Below are 20,399 nucleotides of genomic sequence, written 5' to 3'. Positions count from 1 at the left end.
AATAAATGCAATGGAATAATTGGCATAATTTCTTTCGGTGTTTCGGTTTCGGTTTTCGGCCTTGGTTTTCTCTTTTTCGGTTTTCGGTTTCGGCCAAGAATTTTCATTTCGGTGCATCACTAATATATATATATGAAATATAAACATGCGCAATTATACAAAAATCACTTTTTAAAAACTACAACAAACTAATTGTTTGGACTACAACAAGCAATTTCCGGGATTTGTGATATCACAAATATTGACGAATGGGATGTGAATTGATTGAGCTGCACTAGAGAAGGCAACGAGTGTGATTATTTACGTAGTTGACCATGAAGACTGGAAGAGAAAAAAATAACTCCTTATATTCAGGTGTGCAGAATTATTAGGCACTTTTCCTTTACTGATAAAATGAGCCAAAAAAAAAGACATTTCACTCAGACTGAAAAACCCAAAATTATTAGATCCTCATTAGAAAATATTCAAAATTAGATCACTACAGTAATTGCAAAGTAAAGACATGACCACTGGACAGCAAAATGCTTACTGGGTCAGAAGGGTCAGAAAAAAAAAACAGGTGGAGAAGAACAGAAACACGTAAACTGCAAAAGAATTAAGAATTAAAGTGAAGAATTAGGTGTGACACAATCAGGGAGCATTTAGTCGACAGTGCCACCATTTTCCAGAACTGCAACTTTCCTGGAGTCTCAGAATTACAATGTGTCAGGTTCTGAGAGACGTAAAAGATCCCAAAAAATGACTTAATTAGAATAGCATGACGTGTTGTGGAATATTATTTATTAAGACCTTATATATAGGCTTTATGAACAGATGGTTTGAGGAATATATCTTCCAGATAGTACCGCCACTCCCTATATGCAGAGTACGCATTCTTCGTAGGGCACCAACTCCCAGAGGAGGCACCATCCCAGTTGCAAAAAAAAAAAAAACATGCGCCATTCTCCCATCCACGCTCGCGACCGCTTGCACCTCATGTTTGCGGCTCACTGTTCGTAATTGATGGATGGACATATATGCCCGGGTAAAGGAAATCAATAATCAGGCACAGAGAAAAGAAAACTAAAGAAAGTAAACAAAAAAAAACAGGCATAAAGTTGGCTTGACATTGGACATTCGAGAGTCTCAAATTTAGGGAGCGTCTCTAAAGTTACATGTGATATTGTTATACACTTTTCTAACGTCAGTAGCATTTGAAGAAAATGACTTACAGTCAAAAAAACAACTGTAATTGTTCATCTAGGTGACAGCTATAATGCACAATTAAATTGAATGTTTGATGTTTATTAAAACAAACTGTAAGACATATGTAAATTATGCTACTTTTTCACATGGGCTCAAACGCAAATTTGAAGCTCAATAGCATTTGAGGAGAAAGACTTGCAGTCATAAAACAATTGTAATGTGTTAATTTAGGTGTCAGCTACAATGCACACCTTATAAGTTTTTTATATATATTAAAATAAAGTGTTACTAAAGTTATATATATTGTTCTGTGTATATGATTTCAAAGTCTAGATGGGTTGGATTAACCCTTTAACTGCCGTATCCCTTAAAACTTGATTGCCAGAGGGTTACTGTAAATGCTTATGCCCGCTGGGCACAGTTTTCCCGATGCCACCGGGGTGGCGTTTGCACTGATGGCTTGAGCCCGCCATCACTGCAATTGGCACACACATTGGAATCTCCGGCCATCAGGACGCCAGAGAGACCGGGATCCGGGCATGGCACAGGGGCTCTACAGCGCCCCCTGGAACACAGTGTGTTCAAGAAATCTTGAACCATAGCTCACACACACTTGCATATATTTATATGAAACTCTGTACACTTATAGATCTCATTGAGCTGAACAACTTTCGCGCTTTATGTCATAGGCTCCGCCCAACAGAAAGTCAGCTATTCAGGGCTGTTTAAAAAAAGCATGCTCTGGAATTTGATATACTCCTCTGAGGTTTTCCACACTTTCGCCATGAAACACGGTCAACATGATCTCAAAACATTGATGATGAAAAATTGCCAGGGGATTTTTGATATCTCGAACGGTTTGCCCGTGGCGTGGCGTTGAAATTAGGGCAAAAAATGAGAAACAGGAAATGCCTAATAACATCCACATACATTTCCTGAGTTTCATCAAACTTCCTCAGTTTGTTTGTTGTATGATACTGATCGTATATATGTGACTATTAAGAGGCAACGTTATAGCGCCACCAACTGGCAGCAGGAAGTGAGTCATTTTCAAAATGCTTTGAATACACCATCTTATTTTTACTCGATTTGCTTCAAACTTCATCAGAATAATGACAAAACACGGCCGATGTGAATCTGTTGTGGGCATATTGATATCTAATACAGTGTTGCCATGGCAACGTGTCAAACTTGAATATTCTGTTATGGTGATTTCGAGACAGACAACAAGCTTAGATTTACATGAAACTCAGAATACATATCAGTATTAATGATATCTAGACAATGGCAAAAGCTTTTAAAAGGGCGTGAAGGAGGCACTCAATAGCGCCACCTTTTGTCAAAAGTGGGGGGGGGGGGGGTTAGTTTTAGCTACAGACACCAAACTTGGTACATAAATTGTTCTTATCAAGACGGACAACTTTCTAATTCACAGTCATAAGCTACGACCAACAGGAAGTCAGCTATTTTGATTTGAATATGTATTTTTGAGAAAAAACAGCTGTGAATTAATGCATACTCCTCACAGGGGAAGTACACTATACACACCAAACTTTGTCTACATGTTGCAAAAACATTGAGGAACTTAAATTGTGAATGGATTTTGGATAGCTTGAACGGTTTTGTCGTAGTGATTTTTTTAAAATAACAGTAAAAAGGAACCAGTAAATGTCTTTTATTTTTTCAAAGTGCAGCGTCCAAACACTTTAAAAAAATTACATATAGAAGATAAGTCATTCTGAGGAAATATGGATAATTTCACGACTATACAACACTCTATGGATAACAGAAAATTAAAAAACTATCAAACATCTGCTGATCACTCTGTCACTGGTCTCTGTGTCAGGAAGGGGGTTGGGTGAGAGTGCATTTAGCTGAGTGAGGGGAGGGGAGGGGCTTTGTGTCACAGAGGGAGAGAGATACAGACACGGAGAGACTTTTAAAAATCTAAGGGTGACAGAGAAACTTAAAAATCTATTTAATTACTAGAAAAAAAATCTTTATTTCTTTTTTGTTTTGTTAATGGTGTTTTAGTTTTTTATTTTTCATTACCTTATCCTTTTCTGACAGTTTTAGGGATTTAAAAATCCTAAAAATCCTTATTTGTGCTGAAAATAATAATTTAAAACTCATTTGATACTGTCCTATGACATCAAGTGACATGACATTTATCTTAATTTACATAATCTCATGGATGTAACAGTAAAACTGTTCAGCTCACAGATGAAGACTAAGCTGTGATGCAAGCAGAACTATTTCACAAATGCTTATAGGTCAATAAAATCATAACAAAACACTTTTAAATTATTAAAGGATTTGGTAACACTTTAAAATAATGTCTCATTTGTTAACATTAGTAAATGCATTGGTAACACTTCATAATAGCTGCACTCATTAGATAAGCATTAGTAAATAGTCAGTTCCTGCTTTATATAGCCTTCTCCCAAAATTAATAGTCATTAGTAAGCATTTTATGAATACAGTTATAATTAAATAATGTAGATAAAAGTACAAACACTATATGATAAATACAAGTATACAAGTATATTTGGATTCGTGCCGGATGAGAGATGCAGGCATCAGCTTCAGCTTAATTTTTTTTTTTTTTTGGATTGAGGTTTTATAGCCTAAACTTGTTTTGTTTTCGAGAGAAACTAATAGCTGTTTTTAATGTTTGTAAACATTTTGCTTTAGACTACACGCATTTTAGCCTTCATTATTGTGTAAAGTAATAGGGCTAATAAAATGCAATGCCGCAACTTTAGTTTATTTATTTTTTTTCACTTCCATCCTTTTTTTTTTTTTTTTTTTTTACAATGCAGAAAATTTTACATTCGTTGAACCTTTGAAACGTTGCGCCAGTCTGCTCGCCCCGGAAGACACGAGAGAACACACCAGCTCCAAAAGAACGACACAAGCACGCTCATCTGGCGCGTCACAAAGAGACCCACATGCAAGTATTATTTTCTATAGAGATTTAAATGCTGCTTAAAGGTTGTCTATTGCCTTTTCAAGGTGATCTGATTCCTTGTTGTCTTTCAAAAGGTTACTGTCTGTGATTTTGCCATACTGGGCGATCATTCTGTGATCTCGCCTATTCTCTCTCACCTTCCTCTCTCATCCTCTCTCTCTCTCTCTCTCTCTCTCTCTCTCTCTCATCTGTATTCCGTTATGTCTTGTATTTGTTTTTACTGTTTATATTGTTATACGCATATTTACTCTGTGTGAATCATAGTTTGACTTATTATTAGTTCAATTATTAAAATCCAATATATATACATGTAAAATGCTCACATCACAAAGTCAATGAAATGTTTGATCTTAGCTACAAAGCTTATTTGTTACTTTTCAGTAACCTAAATTTTATAAGGACAGGATAATTTTATATCCTATAACCTAGTGTCAGTGTCAGGCCCTTGGAATTATCCTAATCTTTCCTCCCCTTACAGCATCCCTGGTTGAAGGTTTCCTTCTCAAACTGTTCAGCAAATTTTCACTGCACCAATTTACACATCTCTTGTAATGAGTGACATTACTAAAACATGTTTTTTTTTTTTTTTTTTTTTTTTTACAGAAACTGTAGTTTTCCAACTAAACAAAAGATCAGCTGCTTTCAGTCATAAAGGAACAAGGGTGTCTCTTGCAAGTGCTGCGAAAACCTGACGTTATTTCAACGTTGAATCAACATACTTTATTTTCAAATTTTTTATTGTTTTCTTAATTTTCATTGAAAATAAATTTCTGATGTAAATTAAAATGGTGGAAAACTGTTTGCCATTAGGCAGCTTCAAACCCAGGTCGATCGCGTCAAAATAATCTCGACACAAGTTTTACCATATGTGCCATTAAAGCTGTTGATAATCGATTGTCTTTTATAATTTTGACTCACTGAATAACACGTTGGTGTTATTCTCCTGATTCTCCTGCTATTATATATGTATATATATATATATATATATATATATATATATATATATATAGTCAAAGTTCAACTACATGGATATGTAGAATATATATATATATATATATATATATACTGTGAACTGTAATATATCTGCGTGTTTAGAGGAAGACGACATACCCATTAAGAAATATATATATTCTTCTTCTTCTATATTTCCATGTAGTTGATTTTTGACTGCTTGTTTACTGTTAAATCCAGTATTTATTTATATAATTATTAAATTATTTAGCTTTTCAAGGTCCCACAAGTCTATTCCAAAGTTTTGATCTTCCAAATGACGTTTCATTAGCCTGTTTAATCGATTATACAAGCGTCGTCGATTGTATAATCCCATGAACAGGCTCATAAAACATTGTTATAAAAAAGTGTTTGTACTGACTGCTCTTTTGTGTGAGTGGTTATTGGTCTACTGCACTGCAACGTATTGCGTTATTGTAGGTCCTCATATCAAAGTGTCATGAGAAGGCAGTGCATGTGACTCACCAGTTGACTATCACGCCTGTTAATTCAGTAAGTGTGTGTGTGTGTGTGTGTGTGTGTGTGTGTATATATATATATATATATATATATATATATATATATATATATATATATATATGTAGTATTTTTCTATATTTCCATGTAGTTTATTTTTGACTGCTTGTTTACTGTTATATCCAGTATTTATTTATTTAATTATATTTATTAGGTTTTCAAGTTCCCATAAGTCTATTCCAGCATGTTTTGATCTTCCTCATGACGTTTCATTAGCCTGTTTATGCCCAGCCGGCACATGACTGACCTTCAACGTTGAAATATGGTTGAAATAAGGTCAGTTGATTCAACGTTTAAAGCTGAATGGTTGAAAAACTTCCAGCACATGACCAACTTTCAACGTTGAAATATGGTTGAAATAAGGCCAATGTTTAATGCTAAATGGTTGAAAAAGGTTAACAAGCTTTTAAATTATTTATATTAAATTAAGATTATTATTATTTTAATAGCATTTTTAAATATTTTAGTCATGATACCTATTCTAAAATCTAAAGGTATATGTTAAATATTATCAGCAGTAACACCAATAAAACTATACATTTCGCTGCTTTATCACACTGAAACAACTCCCATTGGTAGTTTTAGTTTATTACTTCGATCATGATTGGTTAATCTGGCTGTCATTCAGGAAACTGGACAATGAATCGGTTCGCGCGCCTTTCTACATTTAAAAATATGACCGTTATTGTCGTCTTTCTGTGAGTGAGGCGGCTAAAACTGTGAGCTGCTGGTCGTTATAACTGACTGCTCGGTCGGTCCAAAATTATTTAATATTTGCCTGTAAATATTTTTTATTTTGAGCGAATTTGAGTCGTGACATGTAAATGGAGAACAAAAACGGTGAACACAAGAAGGGTCAGATGTGTTCTGCGAGGTCCTGCAAACATACTGGCAAAATGAAGTAAGAAAATCTTTAATATCTTTTGAAAATAGTAAAGTATAAACAGAGTTTACAATTTGGTAGCTTAAAGGACATCTAACCTGCAGATGAATAAATACCCGTGTGTGTATTTTTGCGTTGCTTTATCACAGATGATCAAGTTAGATGCTCACCTAATGTGTTGCTGGTAAGTTATGTGTTAATATCTGTCTTTTAGAGATTTTTCCACATTTTCCTGATAGATACAGTCGGCATCTAGTCATAGCTGGGGGCGTGGTGAGGGCGGAGTCGGCGTGGGGGAAAACACTGCGAACACCGTGTGTATTTGAATGACAAAAATGCACATATTTGAGCACTCATTCCCAGAGACACGTAGAACAATTGTAGTCTCTTTTAACTTTAATATTCATATACACTAGTACATATCGATATTTGATTCATTTTACAGCCCTAATGTAGATGTATTAATTCAAAAATAGCCAAAATCGTTGACGTTCTGCTTTATACAGCAAGTTCTATTTTTGACTGGATTCCGCGATTCAATCGTTTCGCAAACACAGACGGGGTGAATATATGAATGAAAGTGTAAAAGTTCTGACACAAAACTAAGTTGTTACGTGTCCACAAGCTTTTTTAAGTGGGTTTATGTTTGACACTAGGCTAACGTTACATAGTTTTGCTTCGGGTACAATGATAAGGCTAATTATATATGCATTCCACTTTCTGAAACAACCTTACACAGTTAATAATGTTAATAATGAACACGATGTTAATATAGGCTGCCTGTGATGAAATGCCGACTGCACACATACACATGCTTAGTCTTGGGATTCCAGAACTTCCCTTGATCATCCTCACAACTTATTGCTTGTAGCCATTTTGTCATCCTTTCTAGCTCTGTATGTTTATTAGGAAGGATGTAGAACTTCATTTCATAATTTGTTAGTTTATTGGAGGTACAGAAAACGACACAACAACTCTTCGGCGTGATTGTCCCGTGTATTTCAATTGGCGCCAAGGCAATGTTTTCCCCCACGGGCTAAATTCACATCACGTGACGGGGCGTTCCTGGGGGCGTTCCCAGACCAACCGTCTGTATCTATATGAATCCCATGCATTAAGTGTGTTATATATGTTTTTTATTCTTATAATAATTACAAAGTGTTTTCTGAAACATATGTGCAAATGTCGGTACAATTTTAATGAATTAATGAAAATGAATAGGATTGTTTAAAGCCATGGTTCTCAAAGTGTCAGGCCCCCTCTAGTTGTTACGCAGGTGAATCAATAAACTAAACTAATTAATGTTAATACATTTTAATGTAATCTTTGAGTAAGGTTTTTTTTTGCACATTTAAGTATGTTACAGTTAATGTACAGTACAGTTTTGTAACTTTTGTTACATAATTACATTTAAAATTACATTTTAAACTTTTTTTTTCATTTAACATTACCTATATGTAAGCACAGTGTAGTGTTAATGTTCAAACTGTATTTACCATGGTAAAGTGTCTGAAAACAATTAATATTCTTATTAGAATAAAACTGCCTCATTTTTTAACTGTAGGGCTGTAGCTGAATAGTTTGGCCTACTATGCTGCTGAAATTTAATGTTGGTCATTATGGTGGAACTTAATATTTAATAACAAATATTTTCTAAAGTGATACTTAGTATAAAAAGTTTGAGAACCAGTGGTTTAAAGAAATGGTATAATATGAAATCCTGCTTTTTAAGAACTTTTCAGTAAACCATTTCTTCTTTCCCCTTGTAAAGTCATTAAGGATCCAGCTTATTCTTGAAACATTGATAAGAAATTGTTCATCTGCTACACTGCACTGTCACTTCTGCTAGAGATTCATTGATCTTTTGTGATAGGTTTTGATTGTGCTTAGTTTAATAAAAATTTACTGAATTTGATTTGATCTTTTTTACTACACTGTATTGCTAGTGTTCTGATTAAAAAAGTGTAACTGGGGGCTCTGAAAACACTGCTTGTGAATAATTTGTTAATATTGTACATTTTCATCTGAATACATTAAATAAGTGTTTAATGAATAGTGTTGTCCACTTTGTTTCCAACCTCACTGTTGCTGAACTGTAAAGTGAAAATATTGTGTGATTTATTTTGTATTCAGTTTTCAGTTAAATATATTTCACAATATCAAAGTTATTGTGAAACATTGTGAACATACCTAAACTCACTGGTTAAATCTTATGTGCCCTCCAGAAGTTTGCGCTCTGCAAGTGAACGACGCCTTGTGGTGCCATCCCAAAGAAGTTCAAAATCACTCTCACTGACCTTTTCCTGGATTGTGTCCAGCTGGTGGAATGACCTCCCAATCTCAATTCGTACAGCTTTGAGTCTTTACTCATTTTCAAGAAACATCTAAAGACTCATCTTTTTCACCAGAACTTAACCAACTAATACTAGCACCTTTCCTTCTTTTCTTGTCTTTCATATAAAAAAAAAAACTGGCTATGTGTTCTGTACTAGACTGAGACTTGTCATGGCACTTGTATACTGTTGTTGTTCTCTTGTTGACCTGACTGCTTCTATTGTTCTCATTTGTAAGTCGCTTTGGATAAAAGCGTCTGCTAAGTTATTAAATGTAAATGTTTATACAGGACAGTACAGAAAGCACACAAGAGGAAGAGAGTGCAGGGGACGGCGTCAGAAAGGACCTAGCGCTGGGACACTTTCAAGGATCACCCGAAGCACAGCCACACTGTATGCAAGAGGCTGCTGGTTCTAACATTTTAGAGTCCCCTTCAGTAGAAATCTCATTCTGCATTCTACATGTTTTAGCAATACCTCCATGTATACTCTGCATAATAAAGTTTGGGATTATTTTCATCTGTTTTATACAGTATGTTTCCAAAATAAAACTGCTGTTTTACAATTTTGAGCATGTGATAGTTTATTGAAGTTGATTGTAAAGCCATTACTGCCAGTCATTTGATTTTTAGCCTTGCATGTACAGTGTTGATCTAAATGCAAACTAGGATCTAGGTGTATTTATACACGGTGCAAAGTACAACGGGGCAACAATGTCGTGTTATCAACGTTGATTAACTTTTCAAAATCAACACCTCATTCAGCTTTCATCCCAGGTCTGCAGAACGACCCTAATTCACCCGTAATGCAGGTAAGACGGTGAAACTGCGTTGCGATTTCAACGTTGATCCAATTTGCAAAATCGAAAGGTAATTCAACGTTGATTCAACGTCGGGATTTCAACAGTGAATCAACGTCGTGATTTCAACCGTGCATCAACTTCACGATTTCAACGGTGAATCAACGTCGTGATTTCAACGTTGATCCAATTTGCAAAATCGAAAGGTAATTCAACGTTGATTCAACCCTGGTACCTGACGTTGTTTCAACGTTGAATCAACGTTGAAATGCCGGCGGGGTGCGATTATACAAGCGTCGACGATTGTATAATCCCAGGAACAGGCTCATGAAACGTTATTATGAAAGTGTTCGTATTGACTGCTATTTTGTGTGAGTGTTGGTCTACTGTACTGCAACGTATTGCGTTATTGTAGGTCCTCATATCAAAGTTTCACGAGAACGCAGCGCATGTGACTCACCAGTCCATAGTTCACTGTCACGCCAGCTTCAATGGCCCGTTATCGGAGGAGTGGCTGGAAACCGCCGCGGATCCAAACTTTTTACTTTCTACTCTTATATTTTCAAGTTGTATTAATTCCGATCGACAGGTCCCATACGGAGTGTTATCTGCTCCCCTCCTCGCTCAGCACGGGTTATCTGTTAAAGTTTCCTTCGCTTGACGAAACGTATGGCAAGCCGTTTTAGCATTTAATTCTGAAACAAACAATATAAACCATTACAGAATTTGTCATGGTTTTAATGGTTCTAATGGGAATTCTGATGGTTTTAATGGACACTGTAATGTAGAGCTGAAACAACGAATCGATTTAATCGATTAAAATCGATCATTAAAATAGTTGTCAACTAATTTAGTCATCGATTCGTTGCTAAATAACTTTCATTTGCCGTAAGCGGCTCATTTCGTGCATATTTCAAATCTGCGGTGACCAAAGTGTGGCAGTAATGAGCAGACATGGGGACTTGTGACTTGGTGACTTGGACTCGAGTCGACTCGAGTCGCTATTTTTAAGACTTGTGACTTGACTTGACAAAAAATAAAATACTTGAGACTTGACTCGGACTTGGAAGTTAAAGACTCGGGACTTGACTTGACTTGAGACAGGATGACTTGAATGACTTGAGTGTTAATCACATTATGTTTTCAGTTTGAATATAAGATATATAAATTATTTAAAAAAAATAAAATTGATTACTCAGCTGGAGCGCAGGCTGAGAATCGCGTTGTCATGTCATGACATCATCAGTCATGCCCTCTCTACCTTACGCAGACCACGCCCACTTAGATCAGATATCACATCACATCAACAGCTCAGCTTGAGGGGTACTGAGGGTCATCGCTTTTGTCGTCAATAATTCGCGCCTAAAAACGCGTGGAAATCGCTAGTCGCGCCGCTTTCTCATTGTTTCCAAAGCGCTCGGGCAGTTGCGCCCCTGAGGCGTCGAGCGTGTCGCACCGCGTGCGCGTCGCGACCGCGTTGCTTCCATTATGAGCGCGCATACCGGTGGCGCATACATGGTGGGATAGGCCACATCGTGCTCGGCTTGCAGACAAGACTCTCGAATCTTATATTTTGCAAGTGCAATACCTTGTAATAGAGGTAATGACTTACGGATGTACTCTGAGAGAGAGATTGTGAGTGTGTGTGTGTGTGTGTGTGTGTGTGTGTGTATGTGTGTGTGTGTGTGTGTGAGAGAGAGAGAGAGAGTGAGAGAGAAACACACTTGTGCTTCACCTGATGAAGGAAACCCAAACTGAGTCTGACTCCAATCACAACCCCAACGTTCAGAAACTAATTGACAAAAATCTGAAGTATAATTATGATGAAAAATGAAAAAAATGAATTTGAGCTCCAAACCAAACTCCAGTGTTATTCGGCCCTAAACAGAACCACAAAACTGGCAAATTACTTATCACTCAAGCAATTAAAAGAAAGACAAATCCTTTCAAAATATCGACTCAGTGATCATGATTTGGAAATAGAGATTGGTAGACATAAAAGATCCTGGCTACCGAGAGAAGGGAGGCAAACACTGTGAGCTGAATCAAACAGGATGAGAAACACTTCCTTCTTGTCTGTCCCAAATACAGCACTACAAGAGAAACATTCTTCCCACAGTTTGTAGCGTTGAATCCTTCATTCTTGTCTCTAAATGACTCAGAGGAACTACTCTATATACTTGGAGAGAATGAGACGGCAGTCACAATAGCTACTAAATATTTATACACCATACACACCATACGAAAGGGATAATTTATTGTATTCAACTGTTTTATTTTATATTCTTAATTCTATATAATTACTATTATTAATATTAGAAATATTATCTGCTGCTGCTATTTTTATTGTATTTTATTGTAATCATATTTTATTCTGTATCTAAATGCTAAATTTGGCAATACTGTAACTCAAATGTCATGCCAATAAAGCAACTTGAACTTGAACTTGAGAGAGAGAGAGAGAGAGAGAGAGAGAGGAGAAATGTAAGAAAGTTTAATGTTGTATGTAAACTGTGTTTGAGGGGAAGTTGTGGCCTAATGGTTAGAGAATCGCACTTGCAATCGAAGGGTTGTGAGTTCGAGTCTCGGGCCGGCAGGAATTGTGGGTGGGGGGAGTGCATGTACAGTTCTCTCTCCACCTTCAATACCATGACTTAGGTGCCCTTGAGCAAGGCATCGAACCCCCAACTGCTCCCCGGGTGCCGCAGCATAAATGGCTGCCCACTGCTCCGGGTGTGTGTTCACAGTGTGTGTGTGTGTTCACTGCTCTGTGTGTGTGCACTTCGGATGGGTTAAATGCAGAGCACGAATTCTGAGTATGGGTCACCATACTTGGCCGAATGTCATGTCATGTCATGTCACGTCGTTTGAGAGAGAGAGAGAGAGAGAGAGAGAGAGAGAGAGAGAGAGAGAGGAGGGGGGGGGGGGGTGTTCAGAGAGGAGTCTGTTGGATGTTTAGCTGTTATTTGTTTTATGGACTCAATGTTGAAAATGTAAAACATTTCTGTTGGCAGAAGTGAAAAATAAATAATTTTATGAAGTTACAATTTTGTTTGATTCCATGATGTATTTTACTGAACATGAGTATTTACAATGCAAATCCAAATTATTTTAATTTACTGTTACTTATATCTTGTCTTTAACTTTATTCAGACCAGATTCTGCAGGTAAAATTACAATAATAAGGTGACTTGACTTGGACTTGACTTGACTTACTACAGGACTTGACTTGACTTGACTTGACATAACTTGTGACTTGACTTGACTTGACTTGCCCAAGAAAAAAATACTTGGGACTTACTTGAGACTTGAAGGTTAAGACTTGAGACTTACTTGAGACTTGCACATGTGTGACTTGGTCCCATCTCTGGTAATGAGCCACCGGAGGTTTTACTCAGCCAGTACAGCAGGAGAAGTAGCGAATAGCCAATAGCTGGCCTCGTTTTATGTCACATGCTTCCCGAAGAGCGTCTCTGCAGCATTCAGCGTGATGTGGGAGTATTTTACTTTGAGCCTTTAAAAAAGAAGAGTAACCTGTAAACTCTGCACTACTGAACTGTTTAAGGGGACGTTCACATGTCGCGTCTTTTGCGCGCTCAAGTTCGTTATTTCCAACACCGCACTGCATCGAGTTAAAAACATTTCAACTTTTCAGAATGCCGCAAGCGCACCGCGGGTCATGTGACAAGAACTAACCAATCAGCTTCATCCTTTCCCGTAACAACGTTAAAAGCTCAGTCAAGATGAAAGGAACAGCTGATCATAGTTGTATATGGATTTCCATTTTGAAATAAATTTAGTAGCAGAGCTACTGCAAGCGATTTTTTGAGCTGCAAATCCATTTATACTTTGCTGAAATTTCCGCGTCTTCAAGGAGAGAGCACGTCATGGTTGCTTAGCAAAGGCAGACGCCTCAGGGACGCTTCTGCCCGAGCGCTTTGGAAAGAAGGAGAAAGCGGTGCGCCTAGCGTTTTCCACGCGTTTTTAAGCGCGATTTGTGAACGGCCCCTAAGACTTTCATTTGTGCAGATTCTCCAGTTTAATGTTGTTTGCAAATGTTTAGTCGTAAAAGCTGATAACATTGCTTTTTAACAGTTAACATTTAAAGCTTTACAAACATGTTCTGTGATCAGTTTGTCGTTTACCAGTTCAAAATTCAGTCGTGCAGCCTAATTATGACTGAATGAGAGAGGTAAATTTTTTAAGATATTTGAAATTTTCTTTTTTTTTAAGTATTCACTGCTCTTTTTCACACAGCAGGTTTTTTGTGTGTGTCCAATTTTTTTTCTGGACAACCTTCTGATGGATTTTACTTTAAATTGTGAGTTCCATTCAGGTTTCATGCCATTGGCACTTTATTCGAAGGATTGTTTACAATTTCACAGCATAAGCTATAAAGCTGTTTCCCAGTAAATAATAAAATACAATGCACTGCAATTTTATTCTGTTTTATCCTTATTCTTCGTGAAAATATGTTCTGAAAGATTCCTTAATAAGCTTTGTTCGGGATGTTAAACTACTTTAGGAGCTCTAAGGACTGCCATGGTGAAAACATTATTTGAAATCTCCTTGTGAAATTTGCTAGAGTATGGGTCAGTGTTCTGATTGCAAAAAAGTTCGACAAAGGATTACTAACACAATAAAACAACTCCAGGTATATTTTTGATGAAGATATGACAGTGCAAAATGGTTAAAATCTCTTAAAAAATCTATGCTGAAGGATAAAGACCATTTATTAATAATTTACTTGGGGAAAAAATGGAAAAAACTAAAATATAAGTACATAAACCGATTAATCGATTAATCGTAAAAATAATCGACAGATTAAACGATTATCAAAATAATCGTTAGTTGCAGCCCTACTGTAATGGTCCCTGTTGGTCTCTATTGGTAATTCCCATACGGTAAGAAAATATATTTTCAAATATATTTCATAATATACAAAAAATGGCCAAAAAATATATTTGCTAAAATATATTTCAGAATATATTTACATAAATATATTTTCTACAAATACATTTTTGGCCATTTTTTTTATATATACAGGGCCGTGGGAAGAGGTTTTAAGTTGGGATTGCTGTAGTGGGAGGTGCATTTTTTGCATGTCAAGTGGACACCTCTTAATAATGTCTAAGTCTAATAACAAAGTAAACACACACTAATAAGAATTAAACATATTTATACTAATCTTGTAACCAGACTCCGTTGCACTTAGCAGACACGTACAAATAGCCAAGATAGTTAAACAGCTCCCAAAGGTTGTCGCGCACAGCGGACAAGAACATCCACAAAAGCAAATATTTTTAACAGCACATATAAGCCTACGTTATTTAAAATTATGGCTCTGTCAGGGCGCAGACACACACTCACAGAACACAGCTAATAAGAACATAAAAATAGCCTACGAATAATTAAAACGGTCCACAGGCTGAGAGCGCACACGAACATATCGAAATATAGGCACATTTTCACCATTTCAAAAGCCAAATTTGCACAGCACACAATAATATAACCAAATACATTTCTCCAGCAAAATTATCAGTGTGAAATTAATGTGTATGTTATGTTAAACTGCTCAGCTGCAGCTCATAATAAACCAAACATTTAACCTTGAGCAGGGTGCTCCTGTTAAATTACTCCAAATGTGGCTTGGCGCTCAGGAGCTGAGTAGATAAAGTCTCTCATGAGGGAATGGATGTCCAAAGCATTCAAAATGTCTGTGTGGACATTCATCAGGGACAAGTGTGTGAGTCTCATCTGCGTCATGATGGACCTTAACCATGTTTTTAATTGGCGCAAGTTGGAGAATGATCGCTCGGATGAGGCCACTGATATAGGTAAACACAGACACAATTGTATGAGTTTTTCAGCCTCAGTAAACAGAGCTCTCGTTTGAGGATGGAGCTTAGATAGGCATGATGCTACATCTCTCATTGTGCTACATTGAGATTCTCTGGTGACATCGCAAAGCATTTTGAGCTGGAGATTAAGGCGGTCTTTGTCCAGCTCCTTGGGAAGCTGAAGGGGCTCCAAATCAACAGTTCCTCCTCCTGCTGCCACTATTACTGCCCTCTCTCGGCTCGTTGCTAGTGTCATACTGTCTTGATCAAACCGTTTCTTCAGCTCCGATGACACCAAGTGAACAGCCTGGTAAAACTGATGTCGCCAAATCACTGTTGCTGCGTTGTGCACCACTGCCTCTGGTTCCGTGGTTTGGCGAAAGCGGCCCAGGGTTCTGCTCACTCTTGCGGTGGTGTCTGGCATTTTCAGGTCCATCTCTGAAGCACATGCTTCAACCTTGTGGACCATCTCCTCCACAATGTCATCATCCCGAAGTGCCACTATGCGATCTTTGAGCACATTTGCGCATTCAAGTGCACCAAGGGCACTTGCTTTGGAGCTCTGCAGGCCCCGGGCCACTGCCTCGCAGGGTTCGAACAGTGCTTGGCAACAGAGAAGACCGAAAAATGTTCTCCCTTTTCGGGCTTGGTTCCACAGTCCCCCAATCTTTGATCTGCTGTCCCCTCTGAGCAGCTTCTTGTCATCTTTCAGCAAATTGAGTGTAGCCAGAAGAGTACTGTAAGAGAAACAGACGCGTTTGATGGCTGTGGCGCGGACGCACCATCTCGTCAGGCAAAGGCCTAGGATGTTAACCGCAACCTCATCGCAACCGAAAAGCGACTCAAAAAGCTGTTTGCGCTTTGGCGATTCTCCAATTACAGTGTCAACACTCCGTACAAAATTCAAAGTGTCGGCCACAAGGCTCACTTCACAAGCAACTTCTTGGAGCACCAAGTCCAGCGCGTGGTTGTTACAGTGTACATACATTGTCTGAGGGCACAATTCTTTGAGGCGAGCCTGCACTCCTGAAAAGCACCCGGACATATTACTGGCTCCATCAAAGCAGTATGCTACAAGGCGTTCGATTGGAATGTTCAGTCTCAAAAACACATCCTTGATGCAGGAGAAAAGAGTTTGTCCAGTGCTGTCCTGTGCATTATAAAATCCCAAAAATAAACAGTGAGACTCCAGGCTGCTGTCAACAAATTGCAAATTACACGAGAACTGCTCTGTTGTGCTCATGTCAGTAGTCCCATCAGCTGTTAATCCATAAAATCTGGATTCCGATGAACGGGTGACAATATCCCTCTGAATAGCATGGGCAAACTGTTGGATAATTTCACTTTGTATGGTGTTGGACATCCAGTTGTCTCTTCTCATCACCCACTCTCGTTCTTTAGGGAGATCATAGGTGCGTTCCAACATCAGTTCGTAAAGGATTCCATCACGTGTAGTGTCACCCCTGAACTGCATCCCCTTGCTGCCCAGGTATCTGATGGATCTAAACAGTAGTTCCAAAACATGTCGAGCGGTCCCCTGCTGTTCGGCAAGAGCATTGGACAGGAGGGCATTGATAGGCAAATTACCCAAAGCAGCATGTCTTTGAACTGAATCCATGTGTAACTTTGATCGTTCATGTTCCTTGAATTTTGCAGTGGCTTTACGCCAGTTTCCAAAGCCGCCTGACACGAATGGGTTGTCTACCCTAAAACTGTCTGCATTGATAAGTTTTTTTTCTATTGCTTTCAGACAAGCAAAACACAAAACTCGATTGGTCTCAGTCACGTAATGCAGCCACTTCCATTTGTTAAACCAAGCTGGTGTGAATGCACGATTGAAAGTTTCTGTTCCAAAATGTCTACTAGGAAAAACAAAGTTAGATGGCTGGAAAGGCTCCTCAAATGCAGCTAGCGTGCTAAATCCACCACCAGTGCTAGCAGCATTGCATGGAGGAGCGGCAGGCTCGTGAGGGTTGTTACCGCAGGTCTTGGCGGTCTCTGAGGCAAAACTAGCAGGCCTACTAGGCTCTGGCGAAGAGCTGGTCGGTTTCGGGATGCTTTCCTGTATTCTCTGGACTTCCGTCGTGCTCTTTTTAAAAGCTGGTGTACCAAAATAATTATAGCTAGATACCTTCACGTTTTTTTAATTATTATTTTTATACCTTCACTGTTGCAACGTCTTCGCCTTGACGTTCAACGTGAGGTCAGTTGACAATGATGCATTCTGGCTGACCTCCCAGGGCGAGTTTTTAAAGGCGACCATTATTTAGAATGTGTCACTTTATGGTTTCCATGGTGACGCGTCATTGCTTGTCACGTGACACGCCGCAACAACAAAAGAGCTGAATGAATGATGATCTGCTTTTATGTCATTTTTCCTTTTTATTCAAAATATTCACAAATTTGTTAGATATGGCATGAAATATCTGAAATTCCGATTGTCAAATATATGCAAGTGGAAGTGTTTTAAAACACCTTTATAACGATCGCGTTAGTTGAGCTGTATGCGCGACGGCATCTTAGTTTGTGCCGCAGACGCAGTTCAGAGAATAGGGTTTGTTGGATTTACAACACGTGAATTCATCCACTTCTCCCGAAATACATAAAAGTAAGTGGCTGGTGAACTGGGAGAAGAATAGAGTAAACTTTAAAGTTACTTACACATGTGTATCTGATATGAATAAAACAACGTGTCTAATTATAATGGAAATGATTATTATTGCCTCTTCCTTTGACATCAGTGTGTATTTTACAAACTCTAAATGTATTGTTTTTTTAGTACTTATATGTCTGAAACCTAAAATAAACATTATGTGGCTGAAAACACTGAAAAGTTGTGATATATGACAGCTCTGAACCTATGCTCTGAACGCGCCTCTCTCTGGCTCAGCGCCAGCCAACACGTGAAAGCACATTTGAATTTAGTAGTTGATCAAGTCATGCACTGGGACCAGCCTAGACTGATCACACCGGTGTGATCGTACGTACGTGCGAAAGGGTCAATAATTATTTAGTTTTGCTCAAAACCTCCTCGTGCATAAACTTCTTAGGTTAATAACAAACAGGAGGATTTAAAAAAATGTTTTAATACGTTTATGTATTTATTTTTTTGCATCTGTCAGAGAGTGCTGTAATGTCTGCATTTTCCAACGGGGATGCTGCAGCACATGCAGCACCCCTACTTCCCACGGCCATGTATATATATATAAAAATATATATTTTATATATATTTTGACCTGCATATATTTCAGTCCAAGAAAATACATTCACAATGTAACATTTGAATAAAATCTTTATTTTCTGTCTAAAATGTGAACATATAACACACCTGAATAAAAATCAAGTAAGGAACATGCTATAAATTAAAAAACAACAACAAAAAACAATAACAAAAATATAGCTGCAAGCAGTGATGGCGGGCTCAAGCCATCAGGTAAACTGTGCCCAGCGGGCACTTGCATTCACAATAGCCCTCTGGCAGTCATGTTTTAAGGGATACGGCAGTTAAAGGGTTAATCCGAATCATCTAGACTTTGAAATCACATTCACAGAACAATATATTTAACTTTAGTAACACATTTTTAGTCTGAGTTAAATCTCTTTTTTTGGCTCATTTTATCAGTAAAGGAAAAAGTGCCTAATAATTCTGCTCACCTGAATATAAGGAGTTTTGTTCTCTTCCAGCCTTCATGGTCAACTACATACTGTATATATATATATATATATATATATATATATATATATATATATATATATATATATATATATCACACTCGTTGCCTTCTCTAGTGCAGCTCAACCAAGTTTCATCCCATTCGTCCATATTTGTGATATCACAAATCCCGGACAATATTTGTTGTAGTCCAAACAATTTGTTCATTATAGTTTTTAAAAAGGGTTTTTTGTTAAATAAATAAATAAATAAAATATCTCCTTTTGAATTGGACTTTCAGCTTAGTAACTTTGCAGAACTTTTTTATGCTGAAACAGCAACATTACAGTATAACTAAAGTTGAAAAAGTGAAAAATAATAATAGCCCTCCTTTAATAGGCATTATTAAGCAGTTCATAAATACAGCTATAAATGTTTTGTTCTTGAGCTATAAAGTTCTCAGTGGTTCATGAGATCATTAAGAAAGTGAAATTAAATGATTAATAAACTATTTTAGTGTAAATATATAAATCTTATTATTTAGACATGATAATAGTTGGTCAGTGTGTTAATAACTGCTTAATTAACATATATTTCTGCTGTAATTCATGATAAAGTCAGTTTTTTATGAAAAATTTAATAGTTTCCAGCTATCTATTTTTGTTAACTCATCTAAAGTGAAGACTATTTATACATTTAAAGCATTCACAAAGGAGATTTAAAGGAACATTAATCTACCAAACAAGTTAAACACAACACAGAGGGATACAGAGCACAGAAATATTTTTTTCAAGACGAAAAAAAAATTCAACTGTACAGCTGTACACTTGATAAATTTGTTTATATATATGTGTGTGTGTGTGTGTGTGTGTGTGTGTGTACTGGTTTTCCAATGCCGTTGATAATAGGAGTAAGCAAGTTTAAAACACGTACAGAGTCCATGCAGACGAATGTAGATGCATAACAAATGTCTTTCTTTATTACTTGAGCTCCATTAAACATGATCTCAAACTTCTTGTGGCCTCTCCTTGTTCACATGTACACACAAAGCCATACCTTATGGACCGCGTACAACCAGAATCCACCTTGAGAGCAAGTCTGCAGTGCACTCAAAAACTGTGTGCTTCCCAAATACCAATACACACTTGTTGCTCAGGTTCTCTAATTAAACATAGCCACAGCACCACCCAGTGGACAAAACCTTTACCA

General features: G+C 37.5%; 1 protein-coding gene and 1 long non-coding RNA gene across 3 annotated transcripts in view; one reads left to right on the top strand and one right to left on the bottom strand.

Annotated features, from left to right (window-relative positions):
• Positions 1 to 10,374, bottom strand: part of adprh (ADP-ribosylarginine hydrolase) — a 207,155-nt gene extending 196,781 nt beyond the window's left edge. The window contains exon 1 of one of the 2 annotated variants that reach the window (XM_059531981.1): positions 10,159 to 10,374. In XM_059531981.1, the coding sequence (XP_059387964.1) occupies positions 10,159 to 10,166 (8 nt within the window). In that variant the 5' untranslated portion in view covers positions 10,167 to 10,374. The remainder of the gene's footprint in view (positions 1 to 10,158) is intronic. The other variant, XM_059531980.1, reaches the window with a different exon arrangement.
• Positions 1 to 20,399, top strand: part of LOC132122096 (uncharacterized) — a 780,856-nt gene that overhangs the window by 570 nt on the left and 759,887 nt on the right. The gene's annotated exons all lie outside the window — the stretch shown is intronic.

The sequence above is a fragment of the Carassius carassius genome, chromosome 40 (genome assembly GCF_963082965.1).
Source record: "Carassius carassius chromosome 40, fCarCar2.1, whole genome shotgun sequence".
In the NCBI taxonomy this organism is placed as follows: Eukaryota; Metazoa; Chordata; class Actinopteri; order Cypriniformes; family Cyprinidae; genus Carassius; species Carassius carassius.
This window is presented reverse-complemented; position numbering and strand designations above follow the sequence as displayed.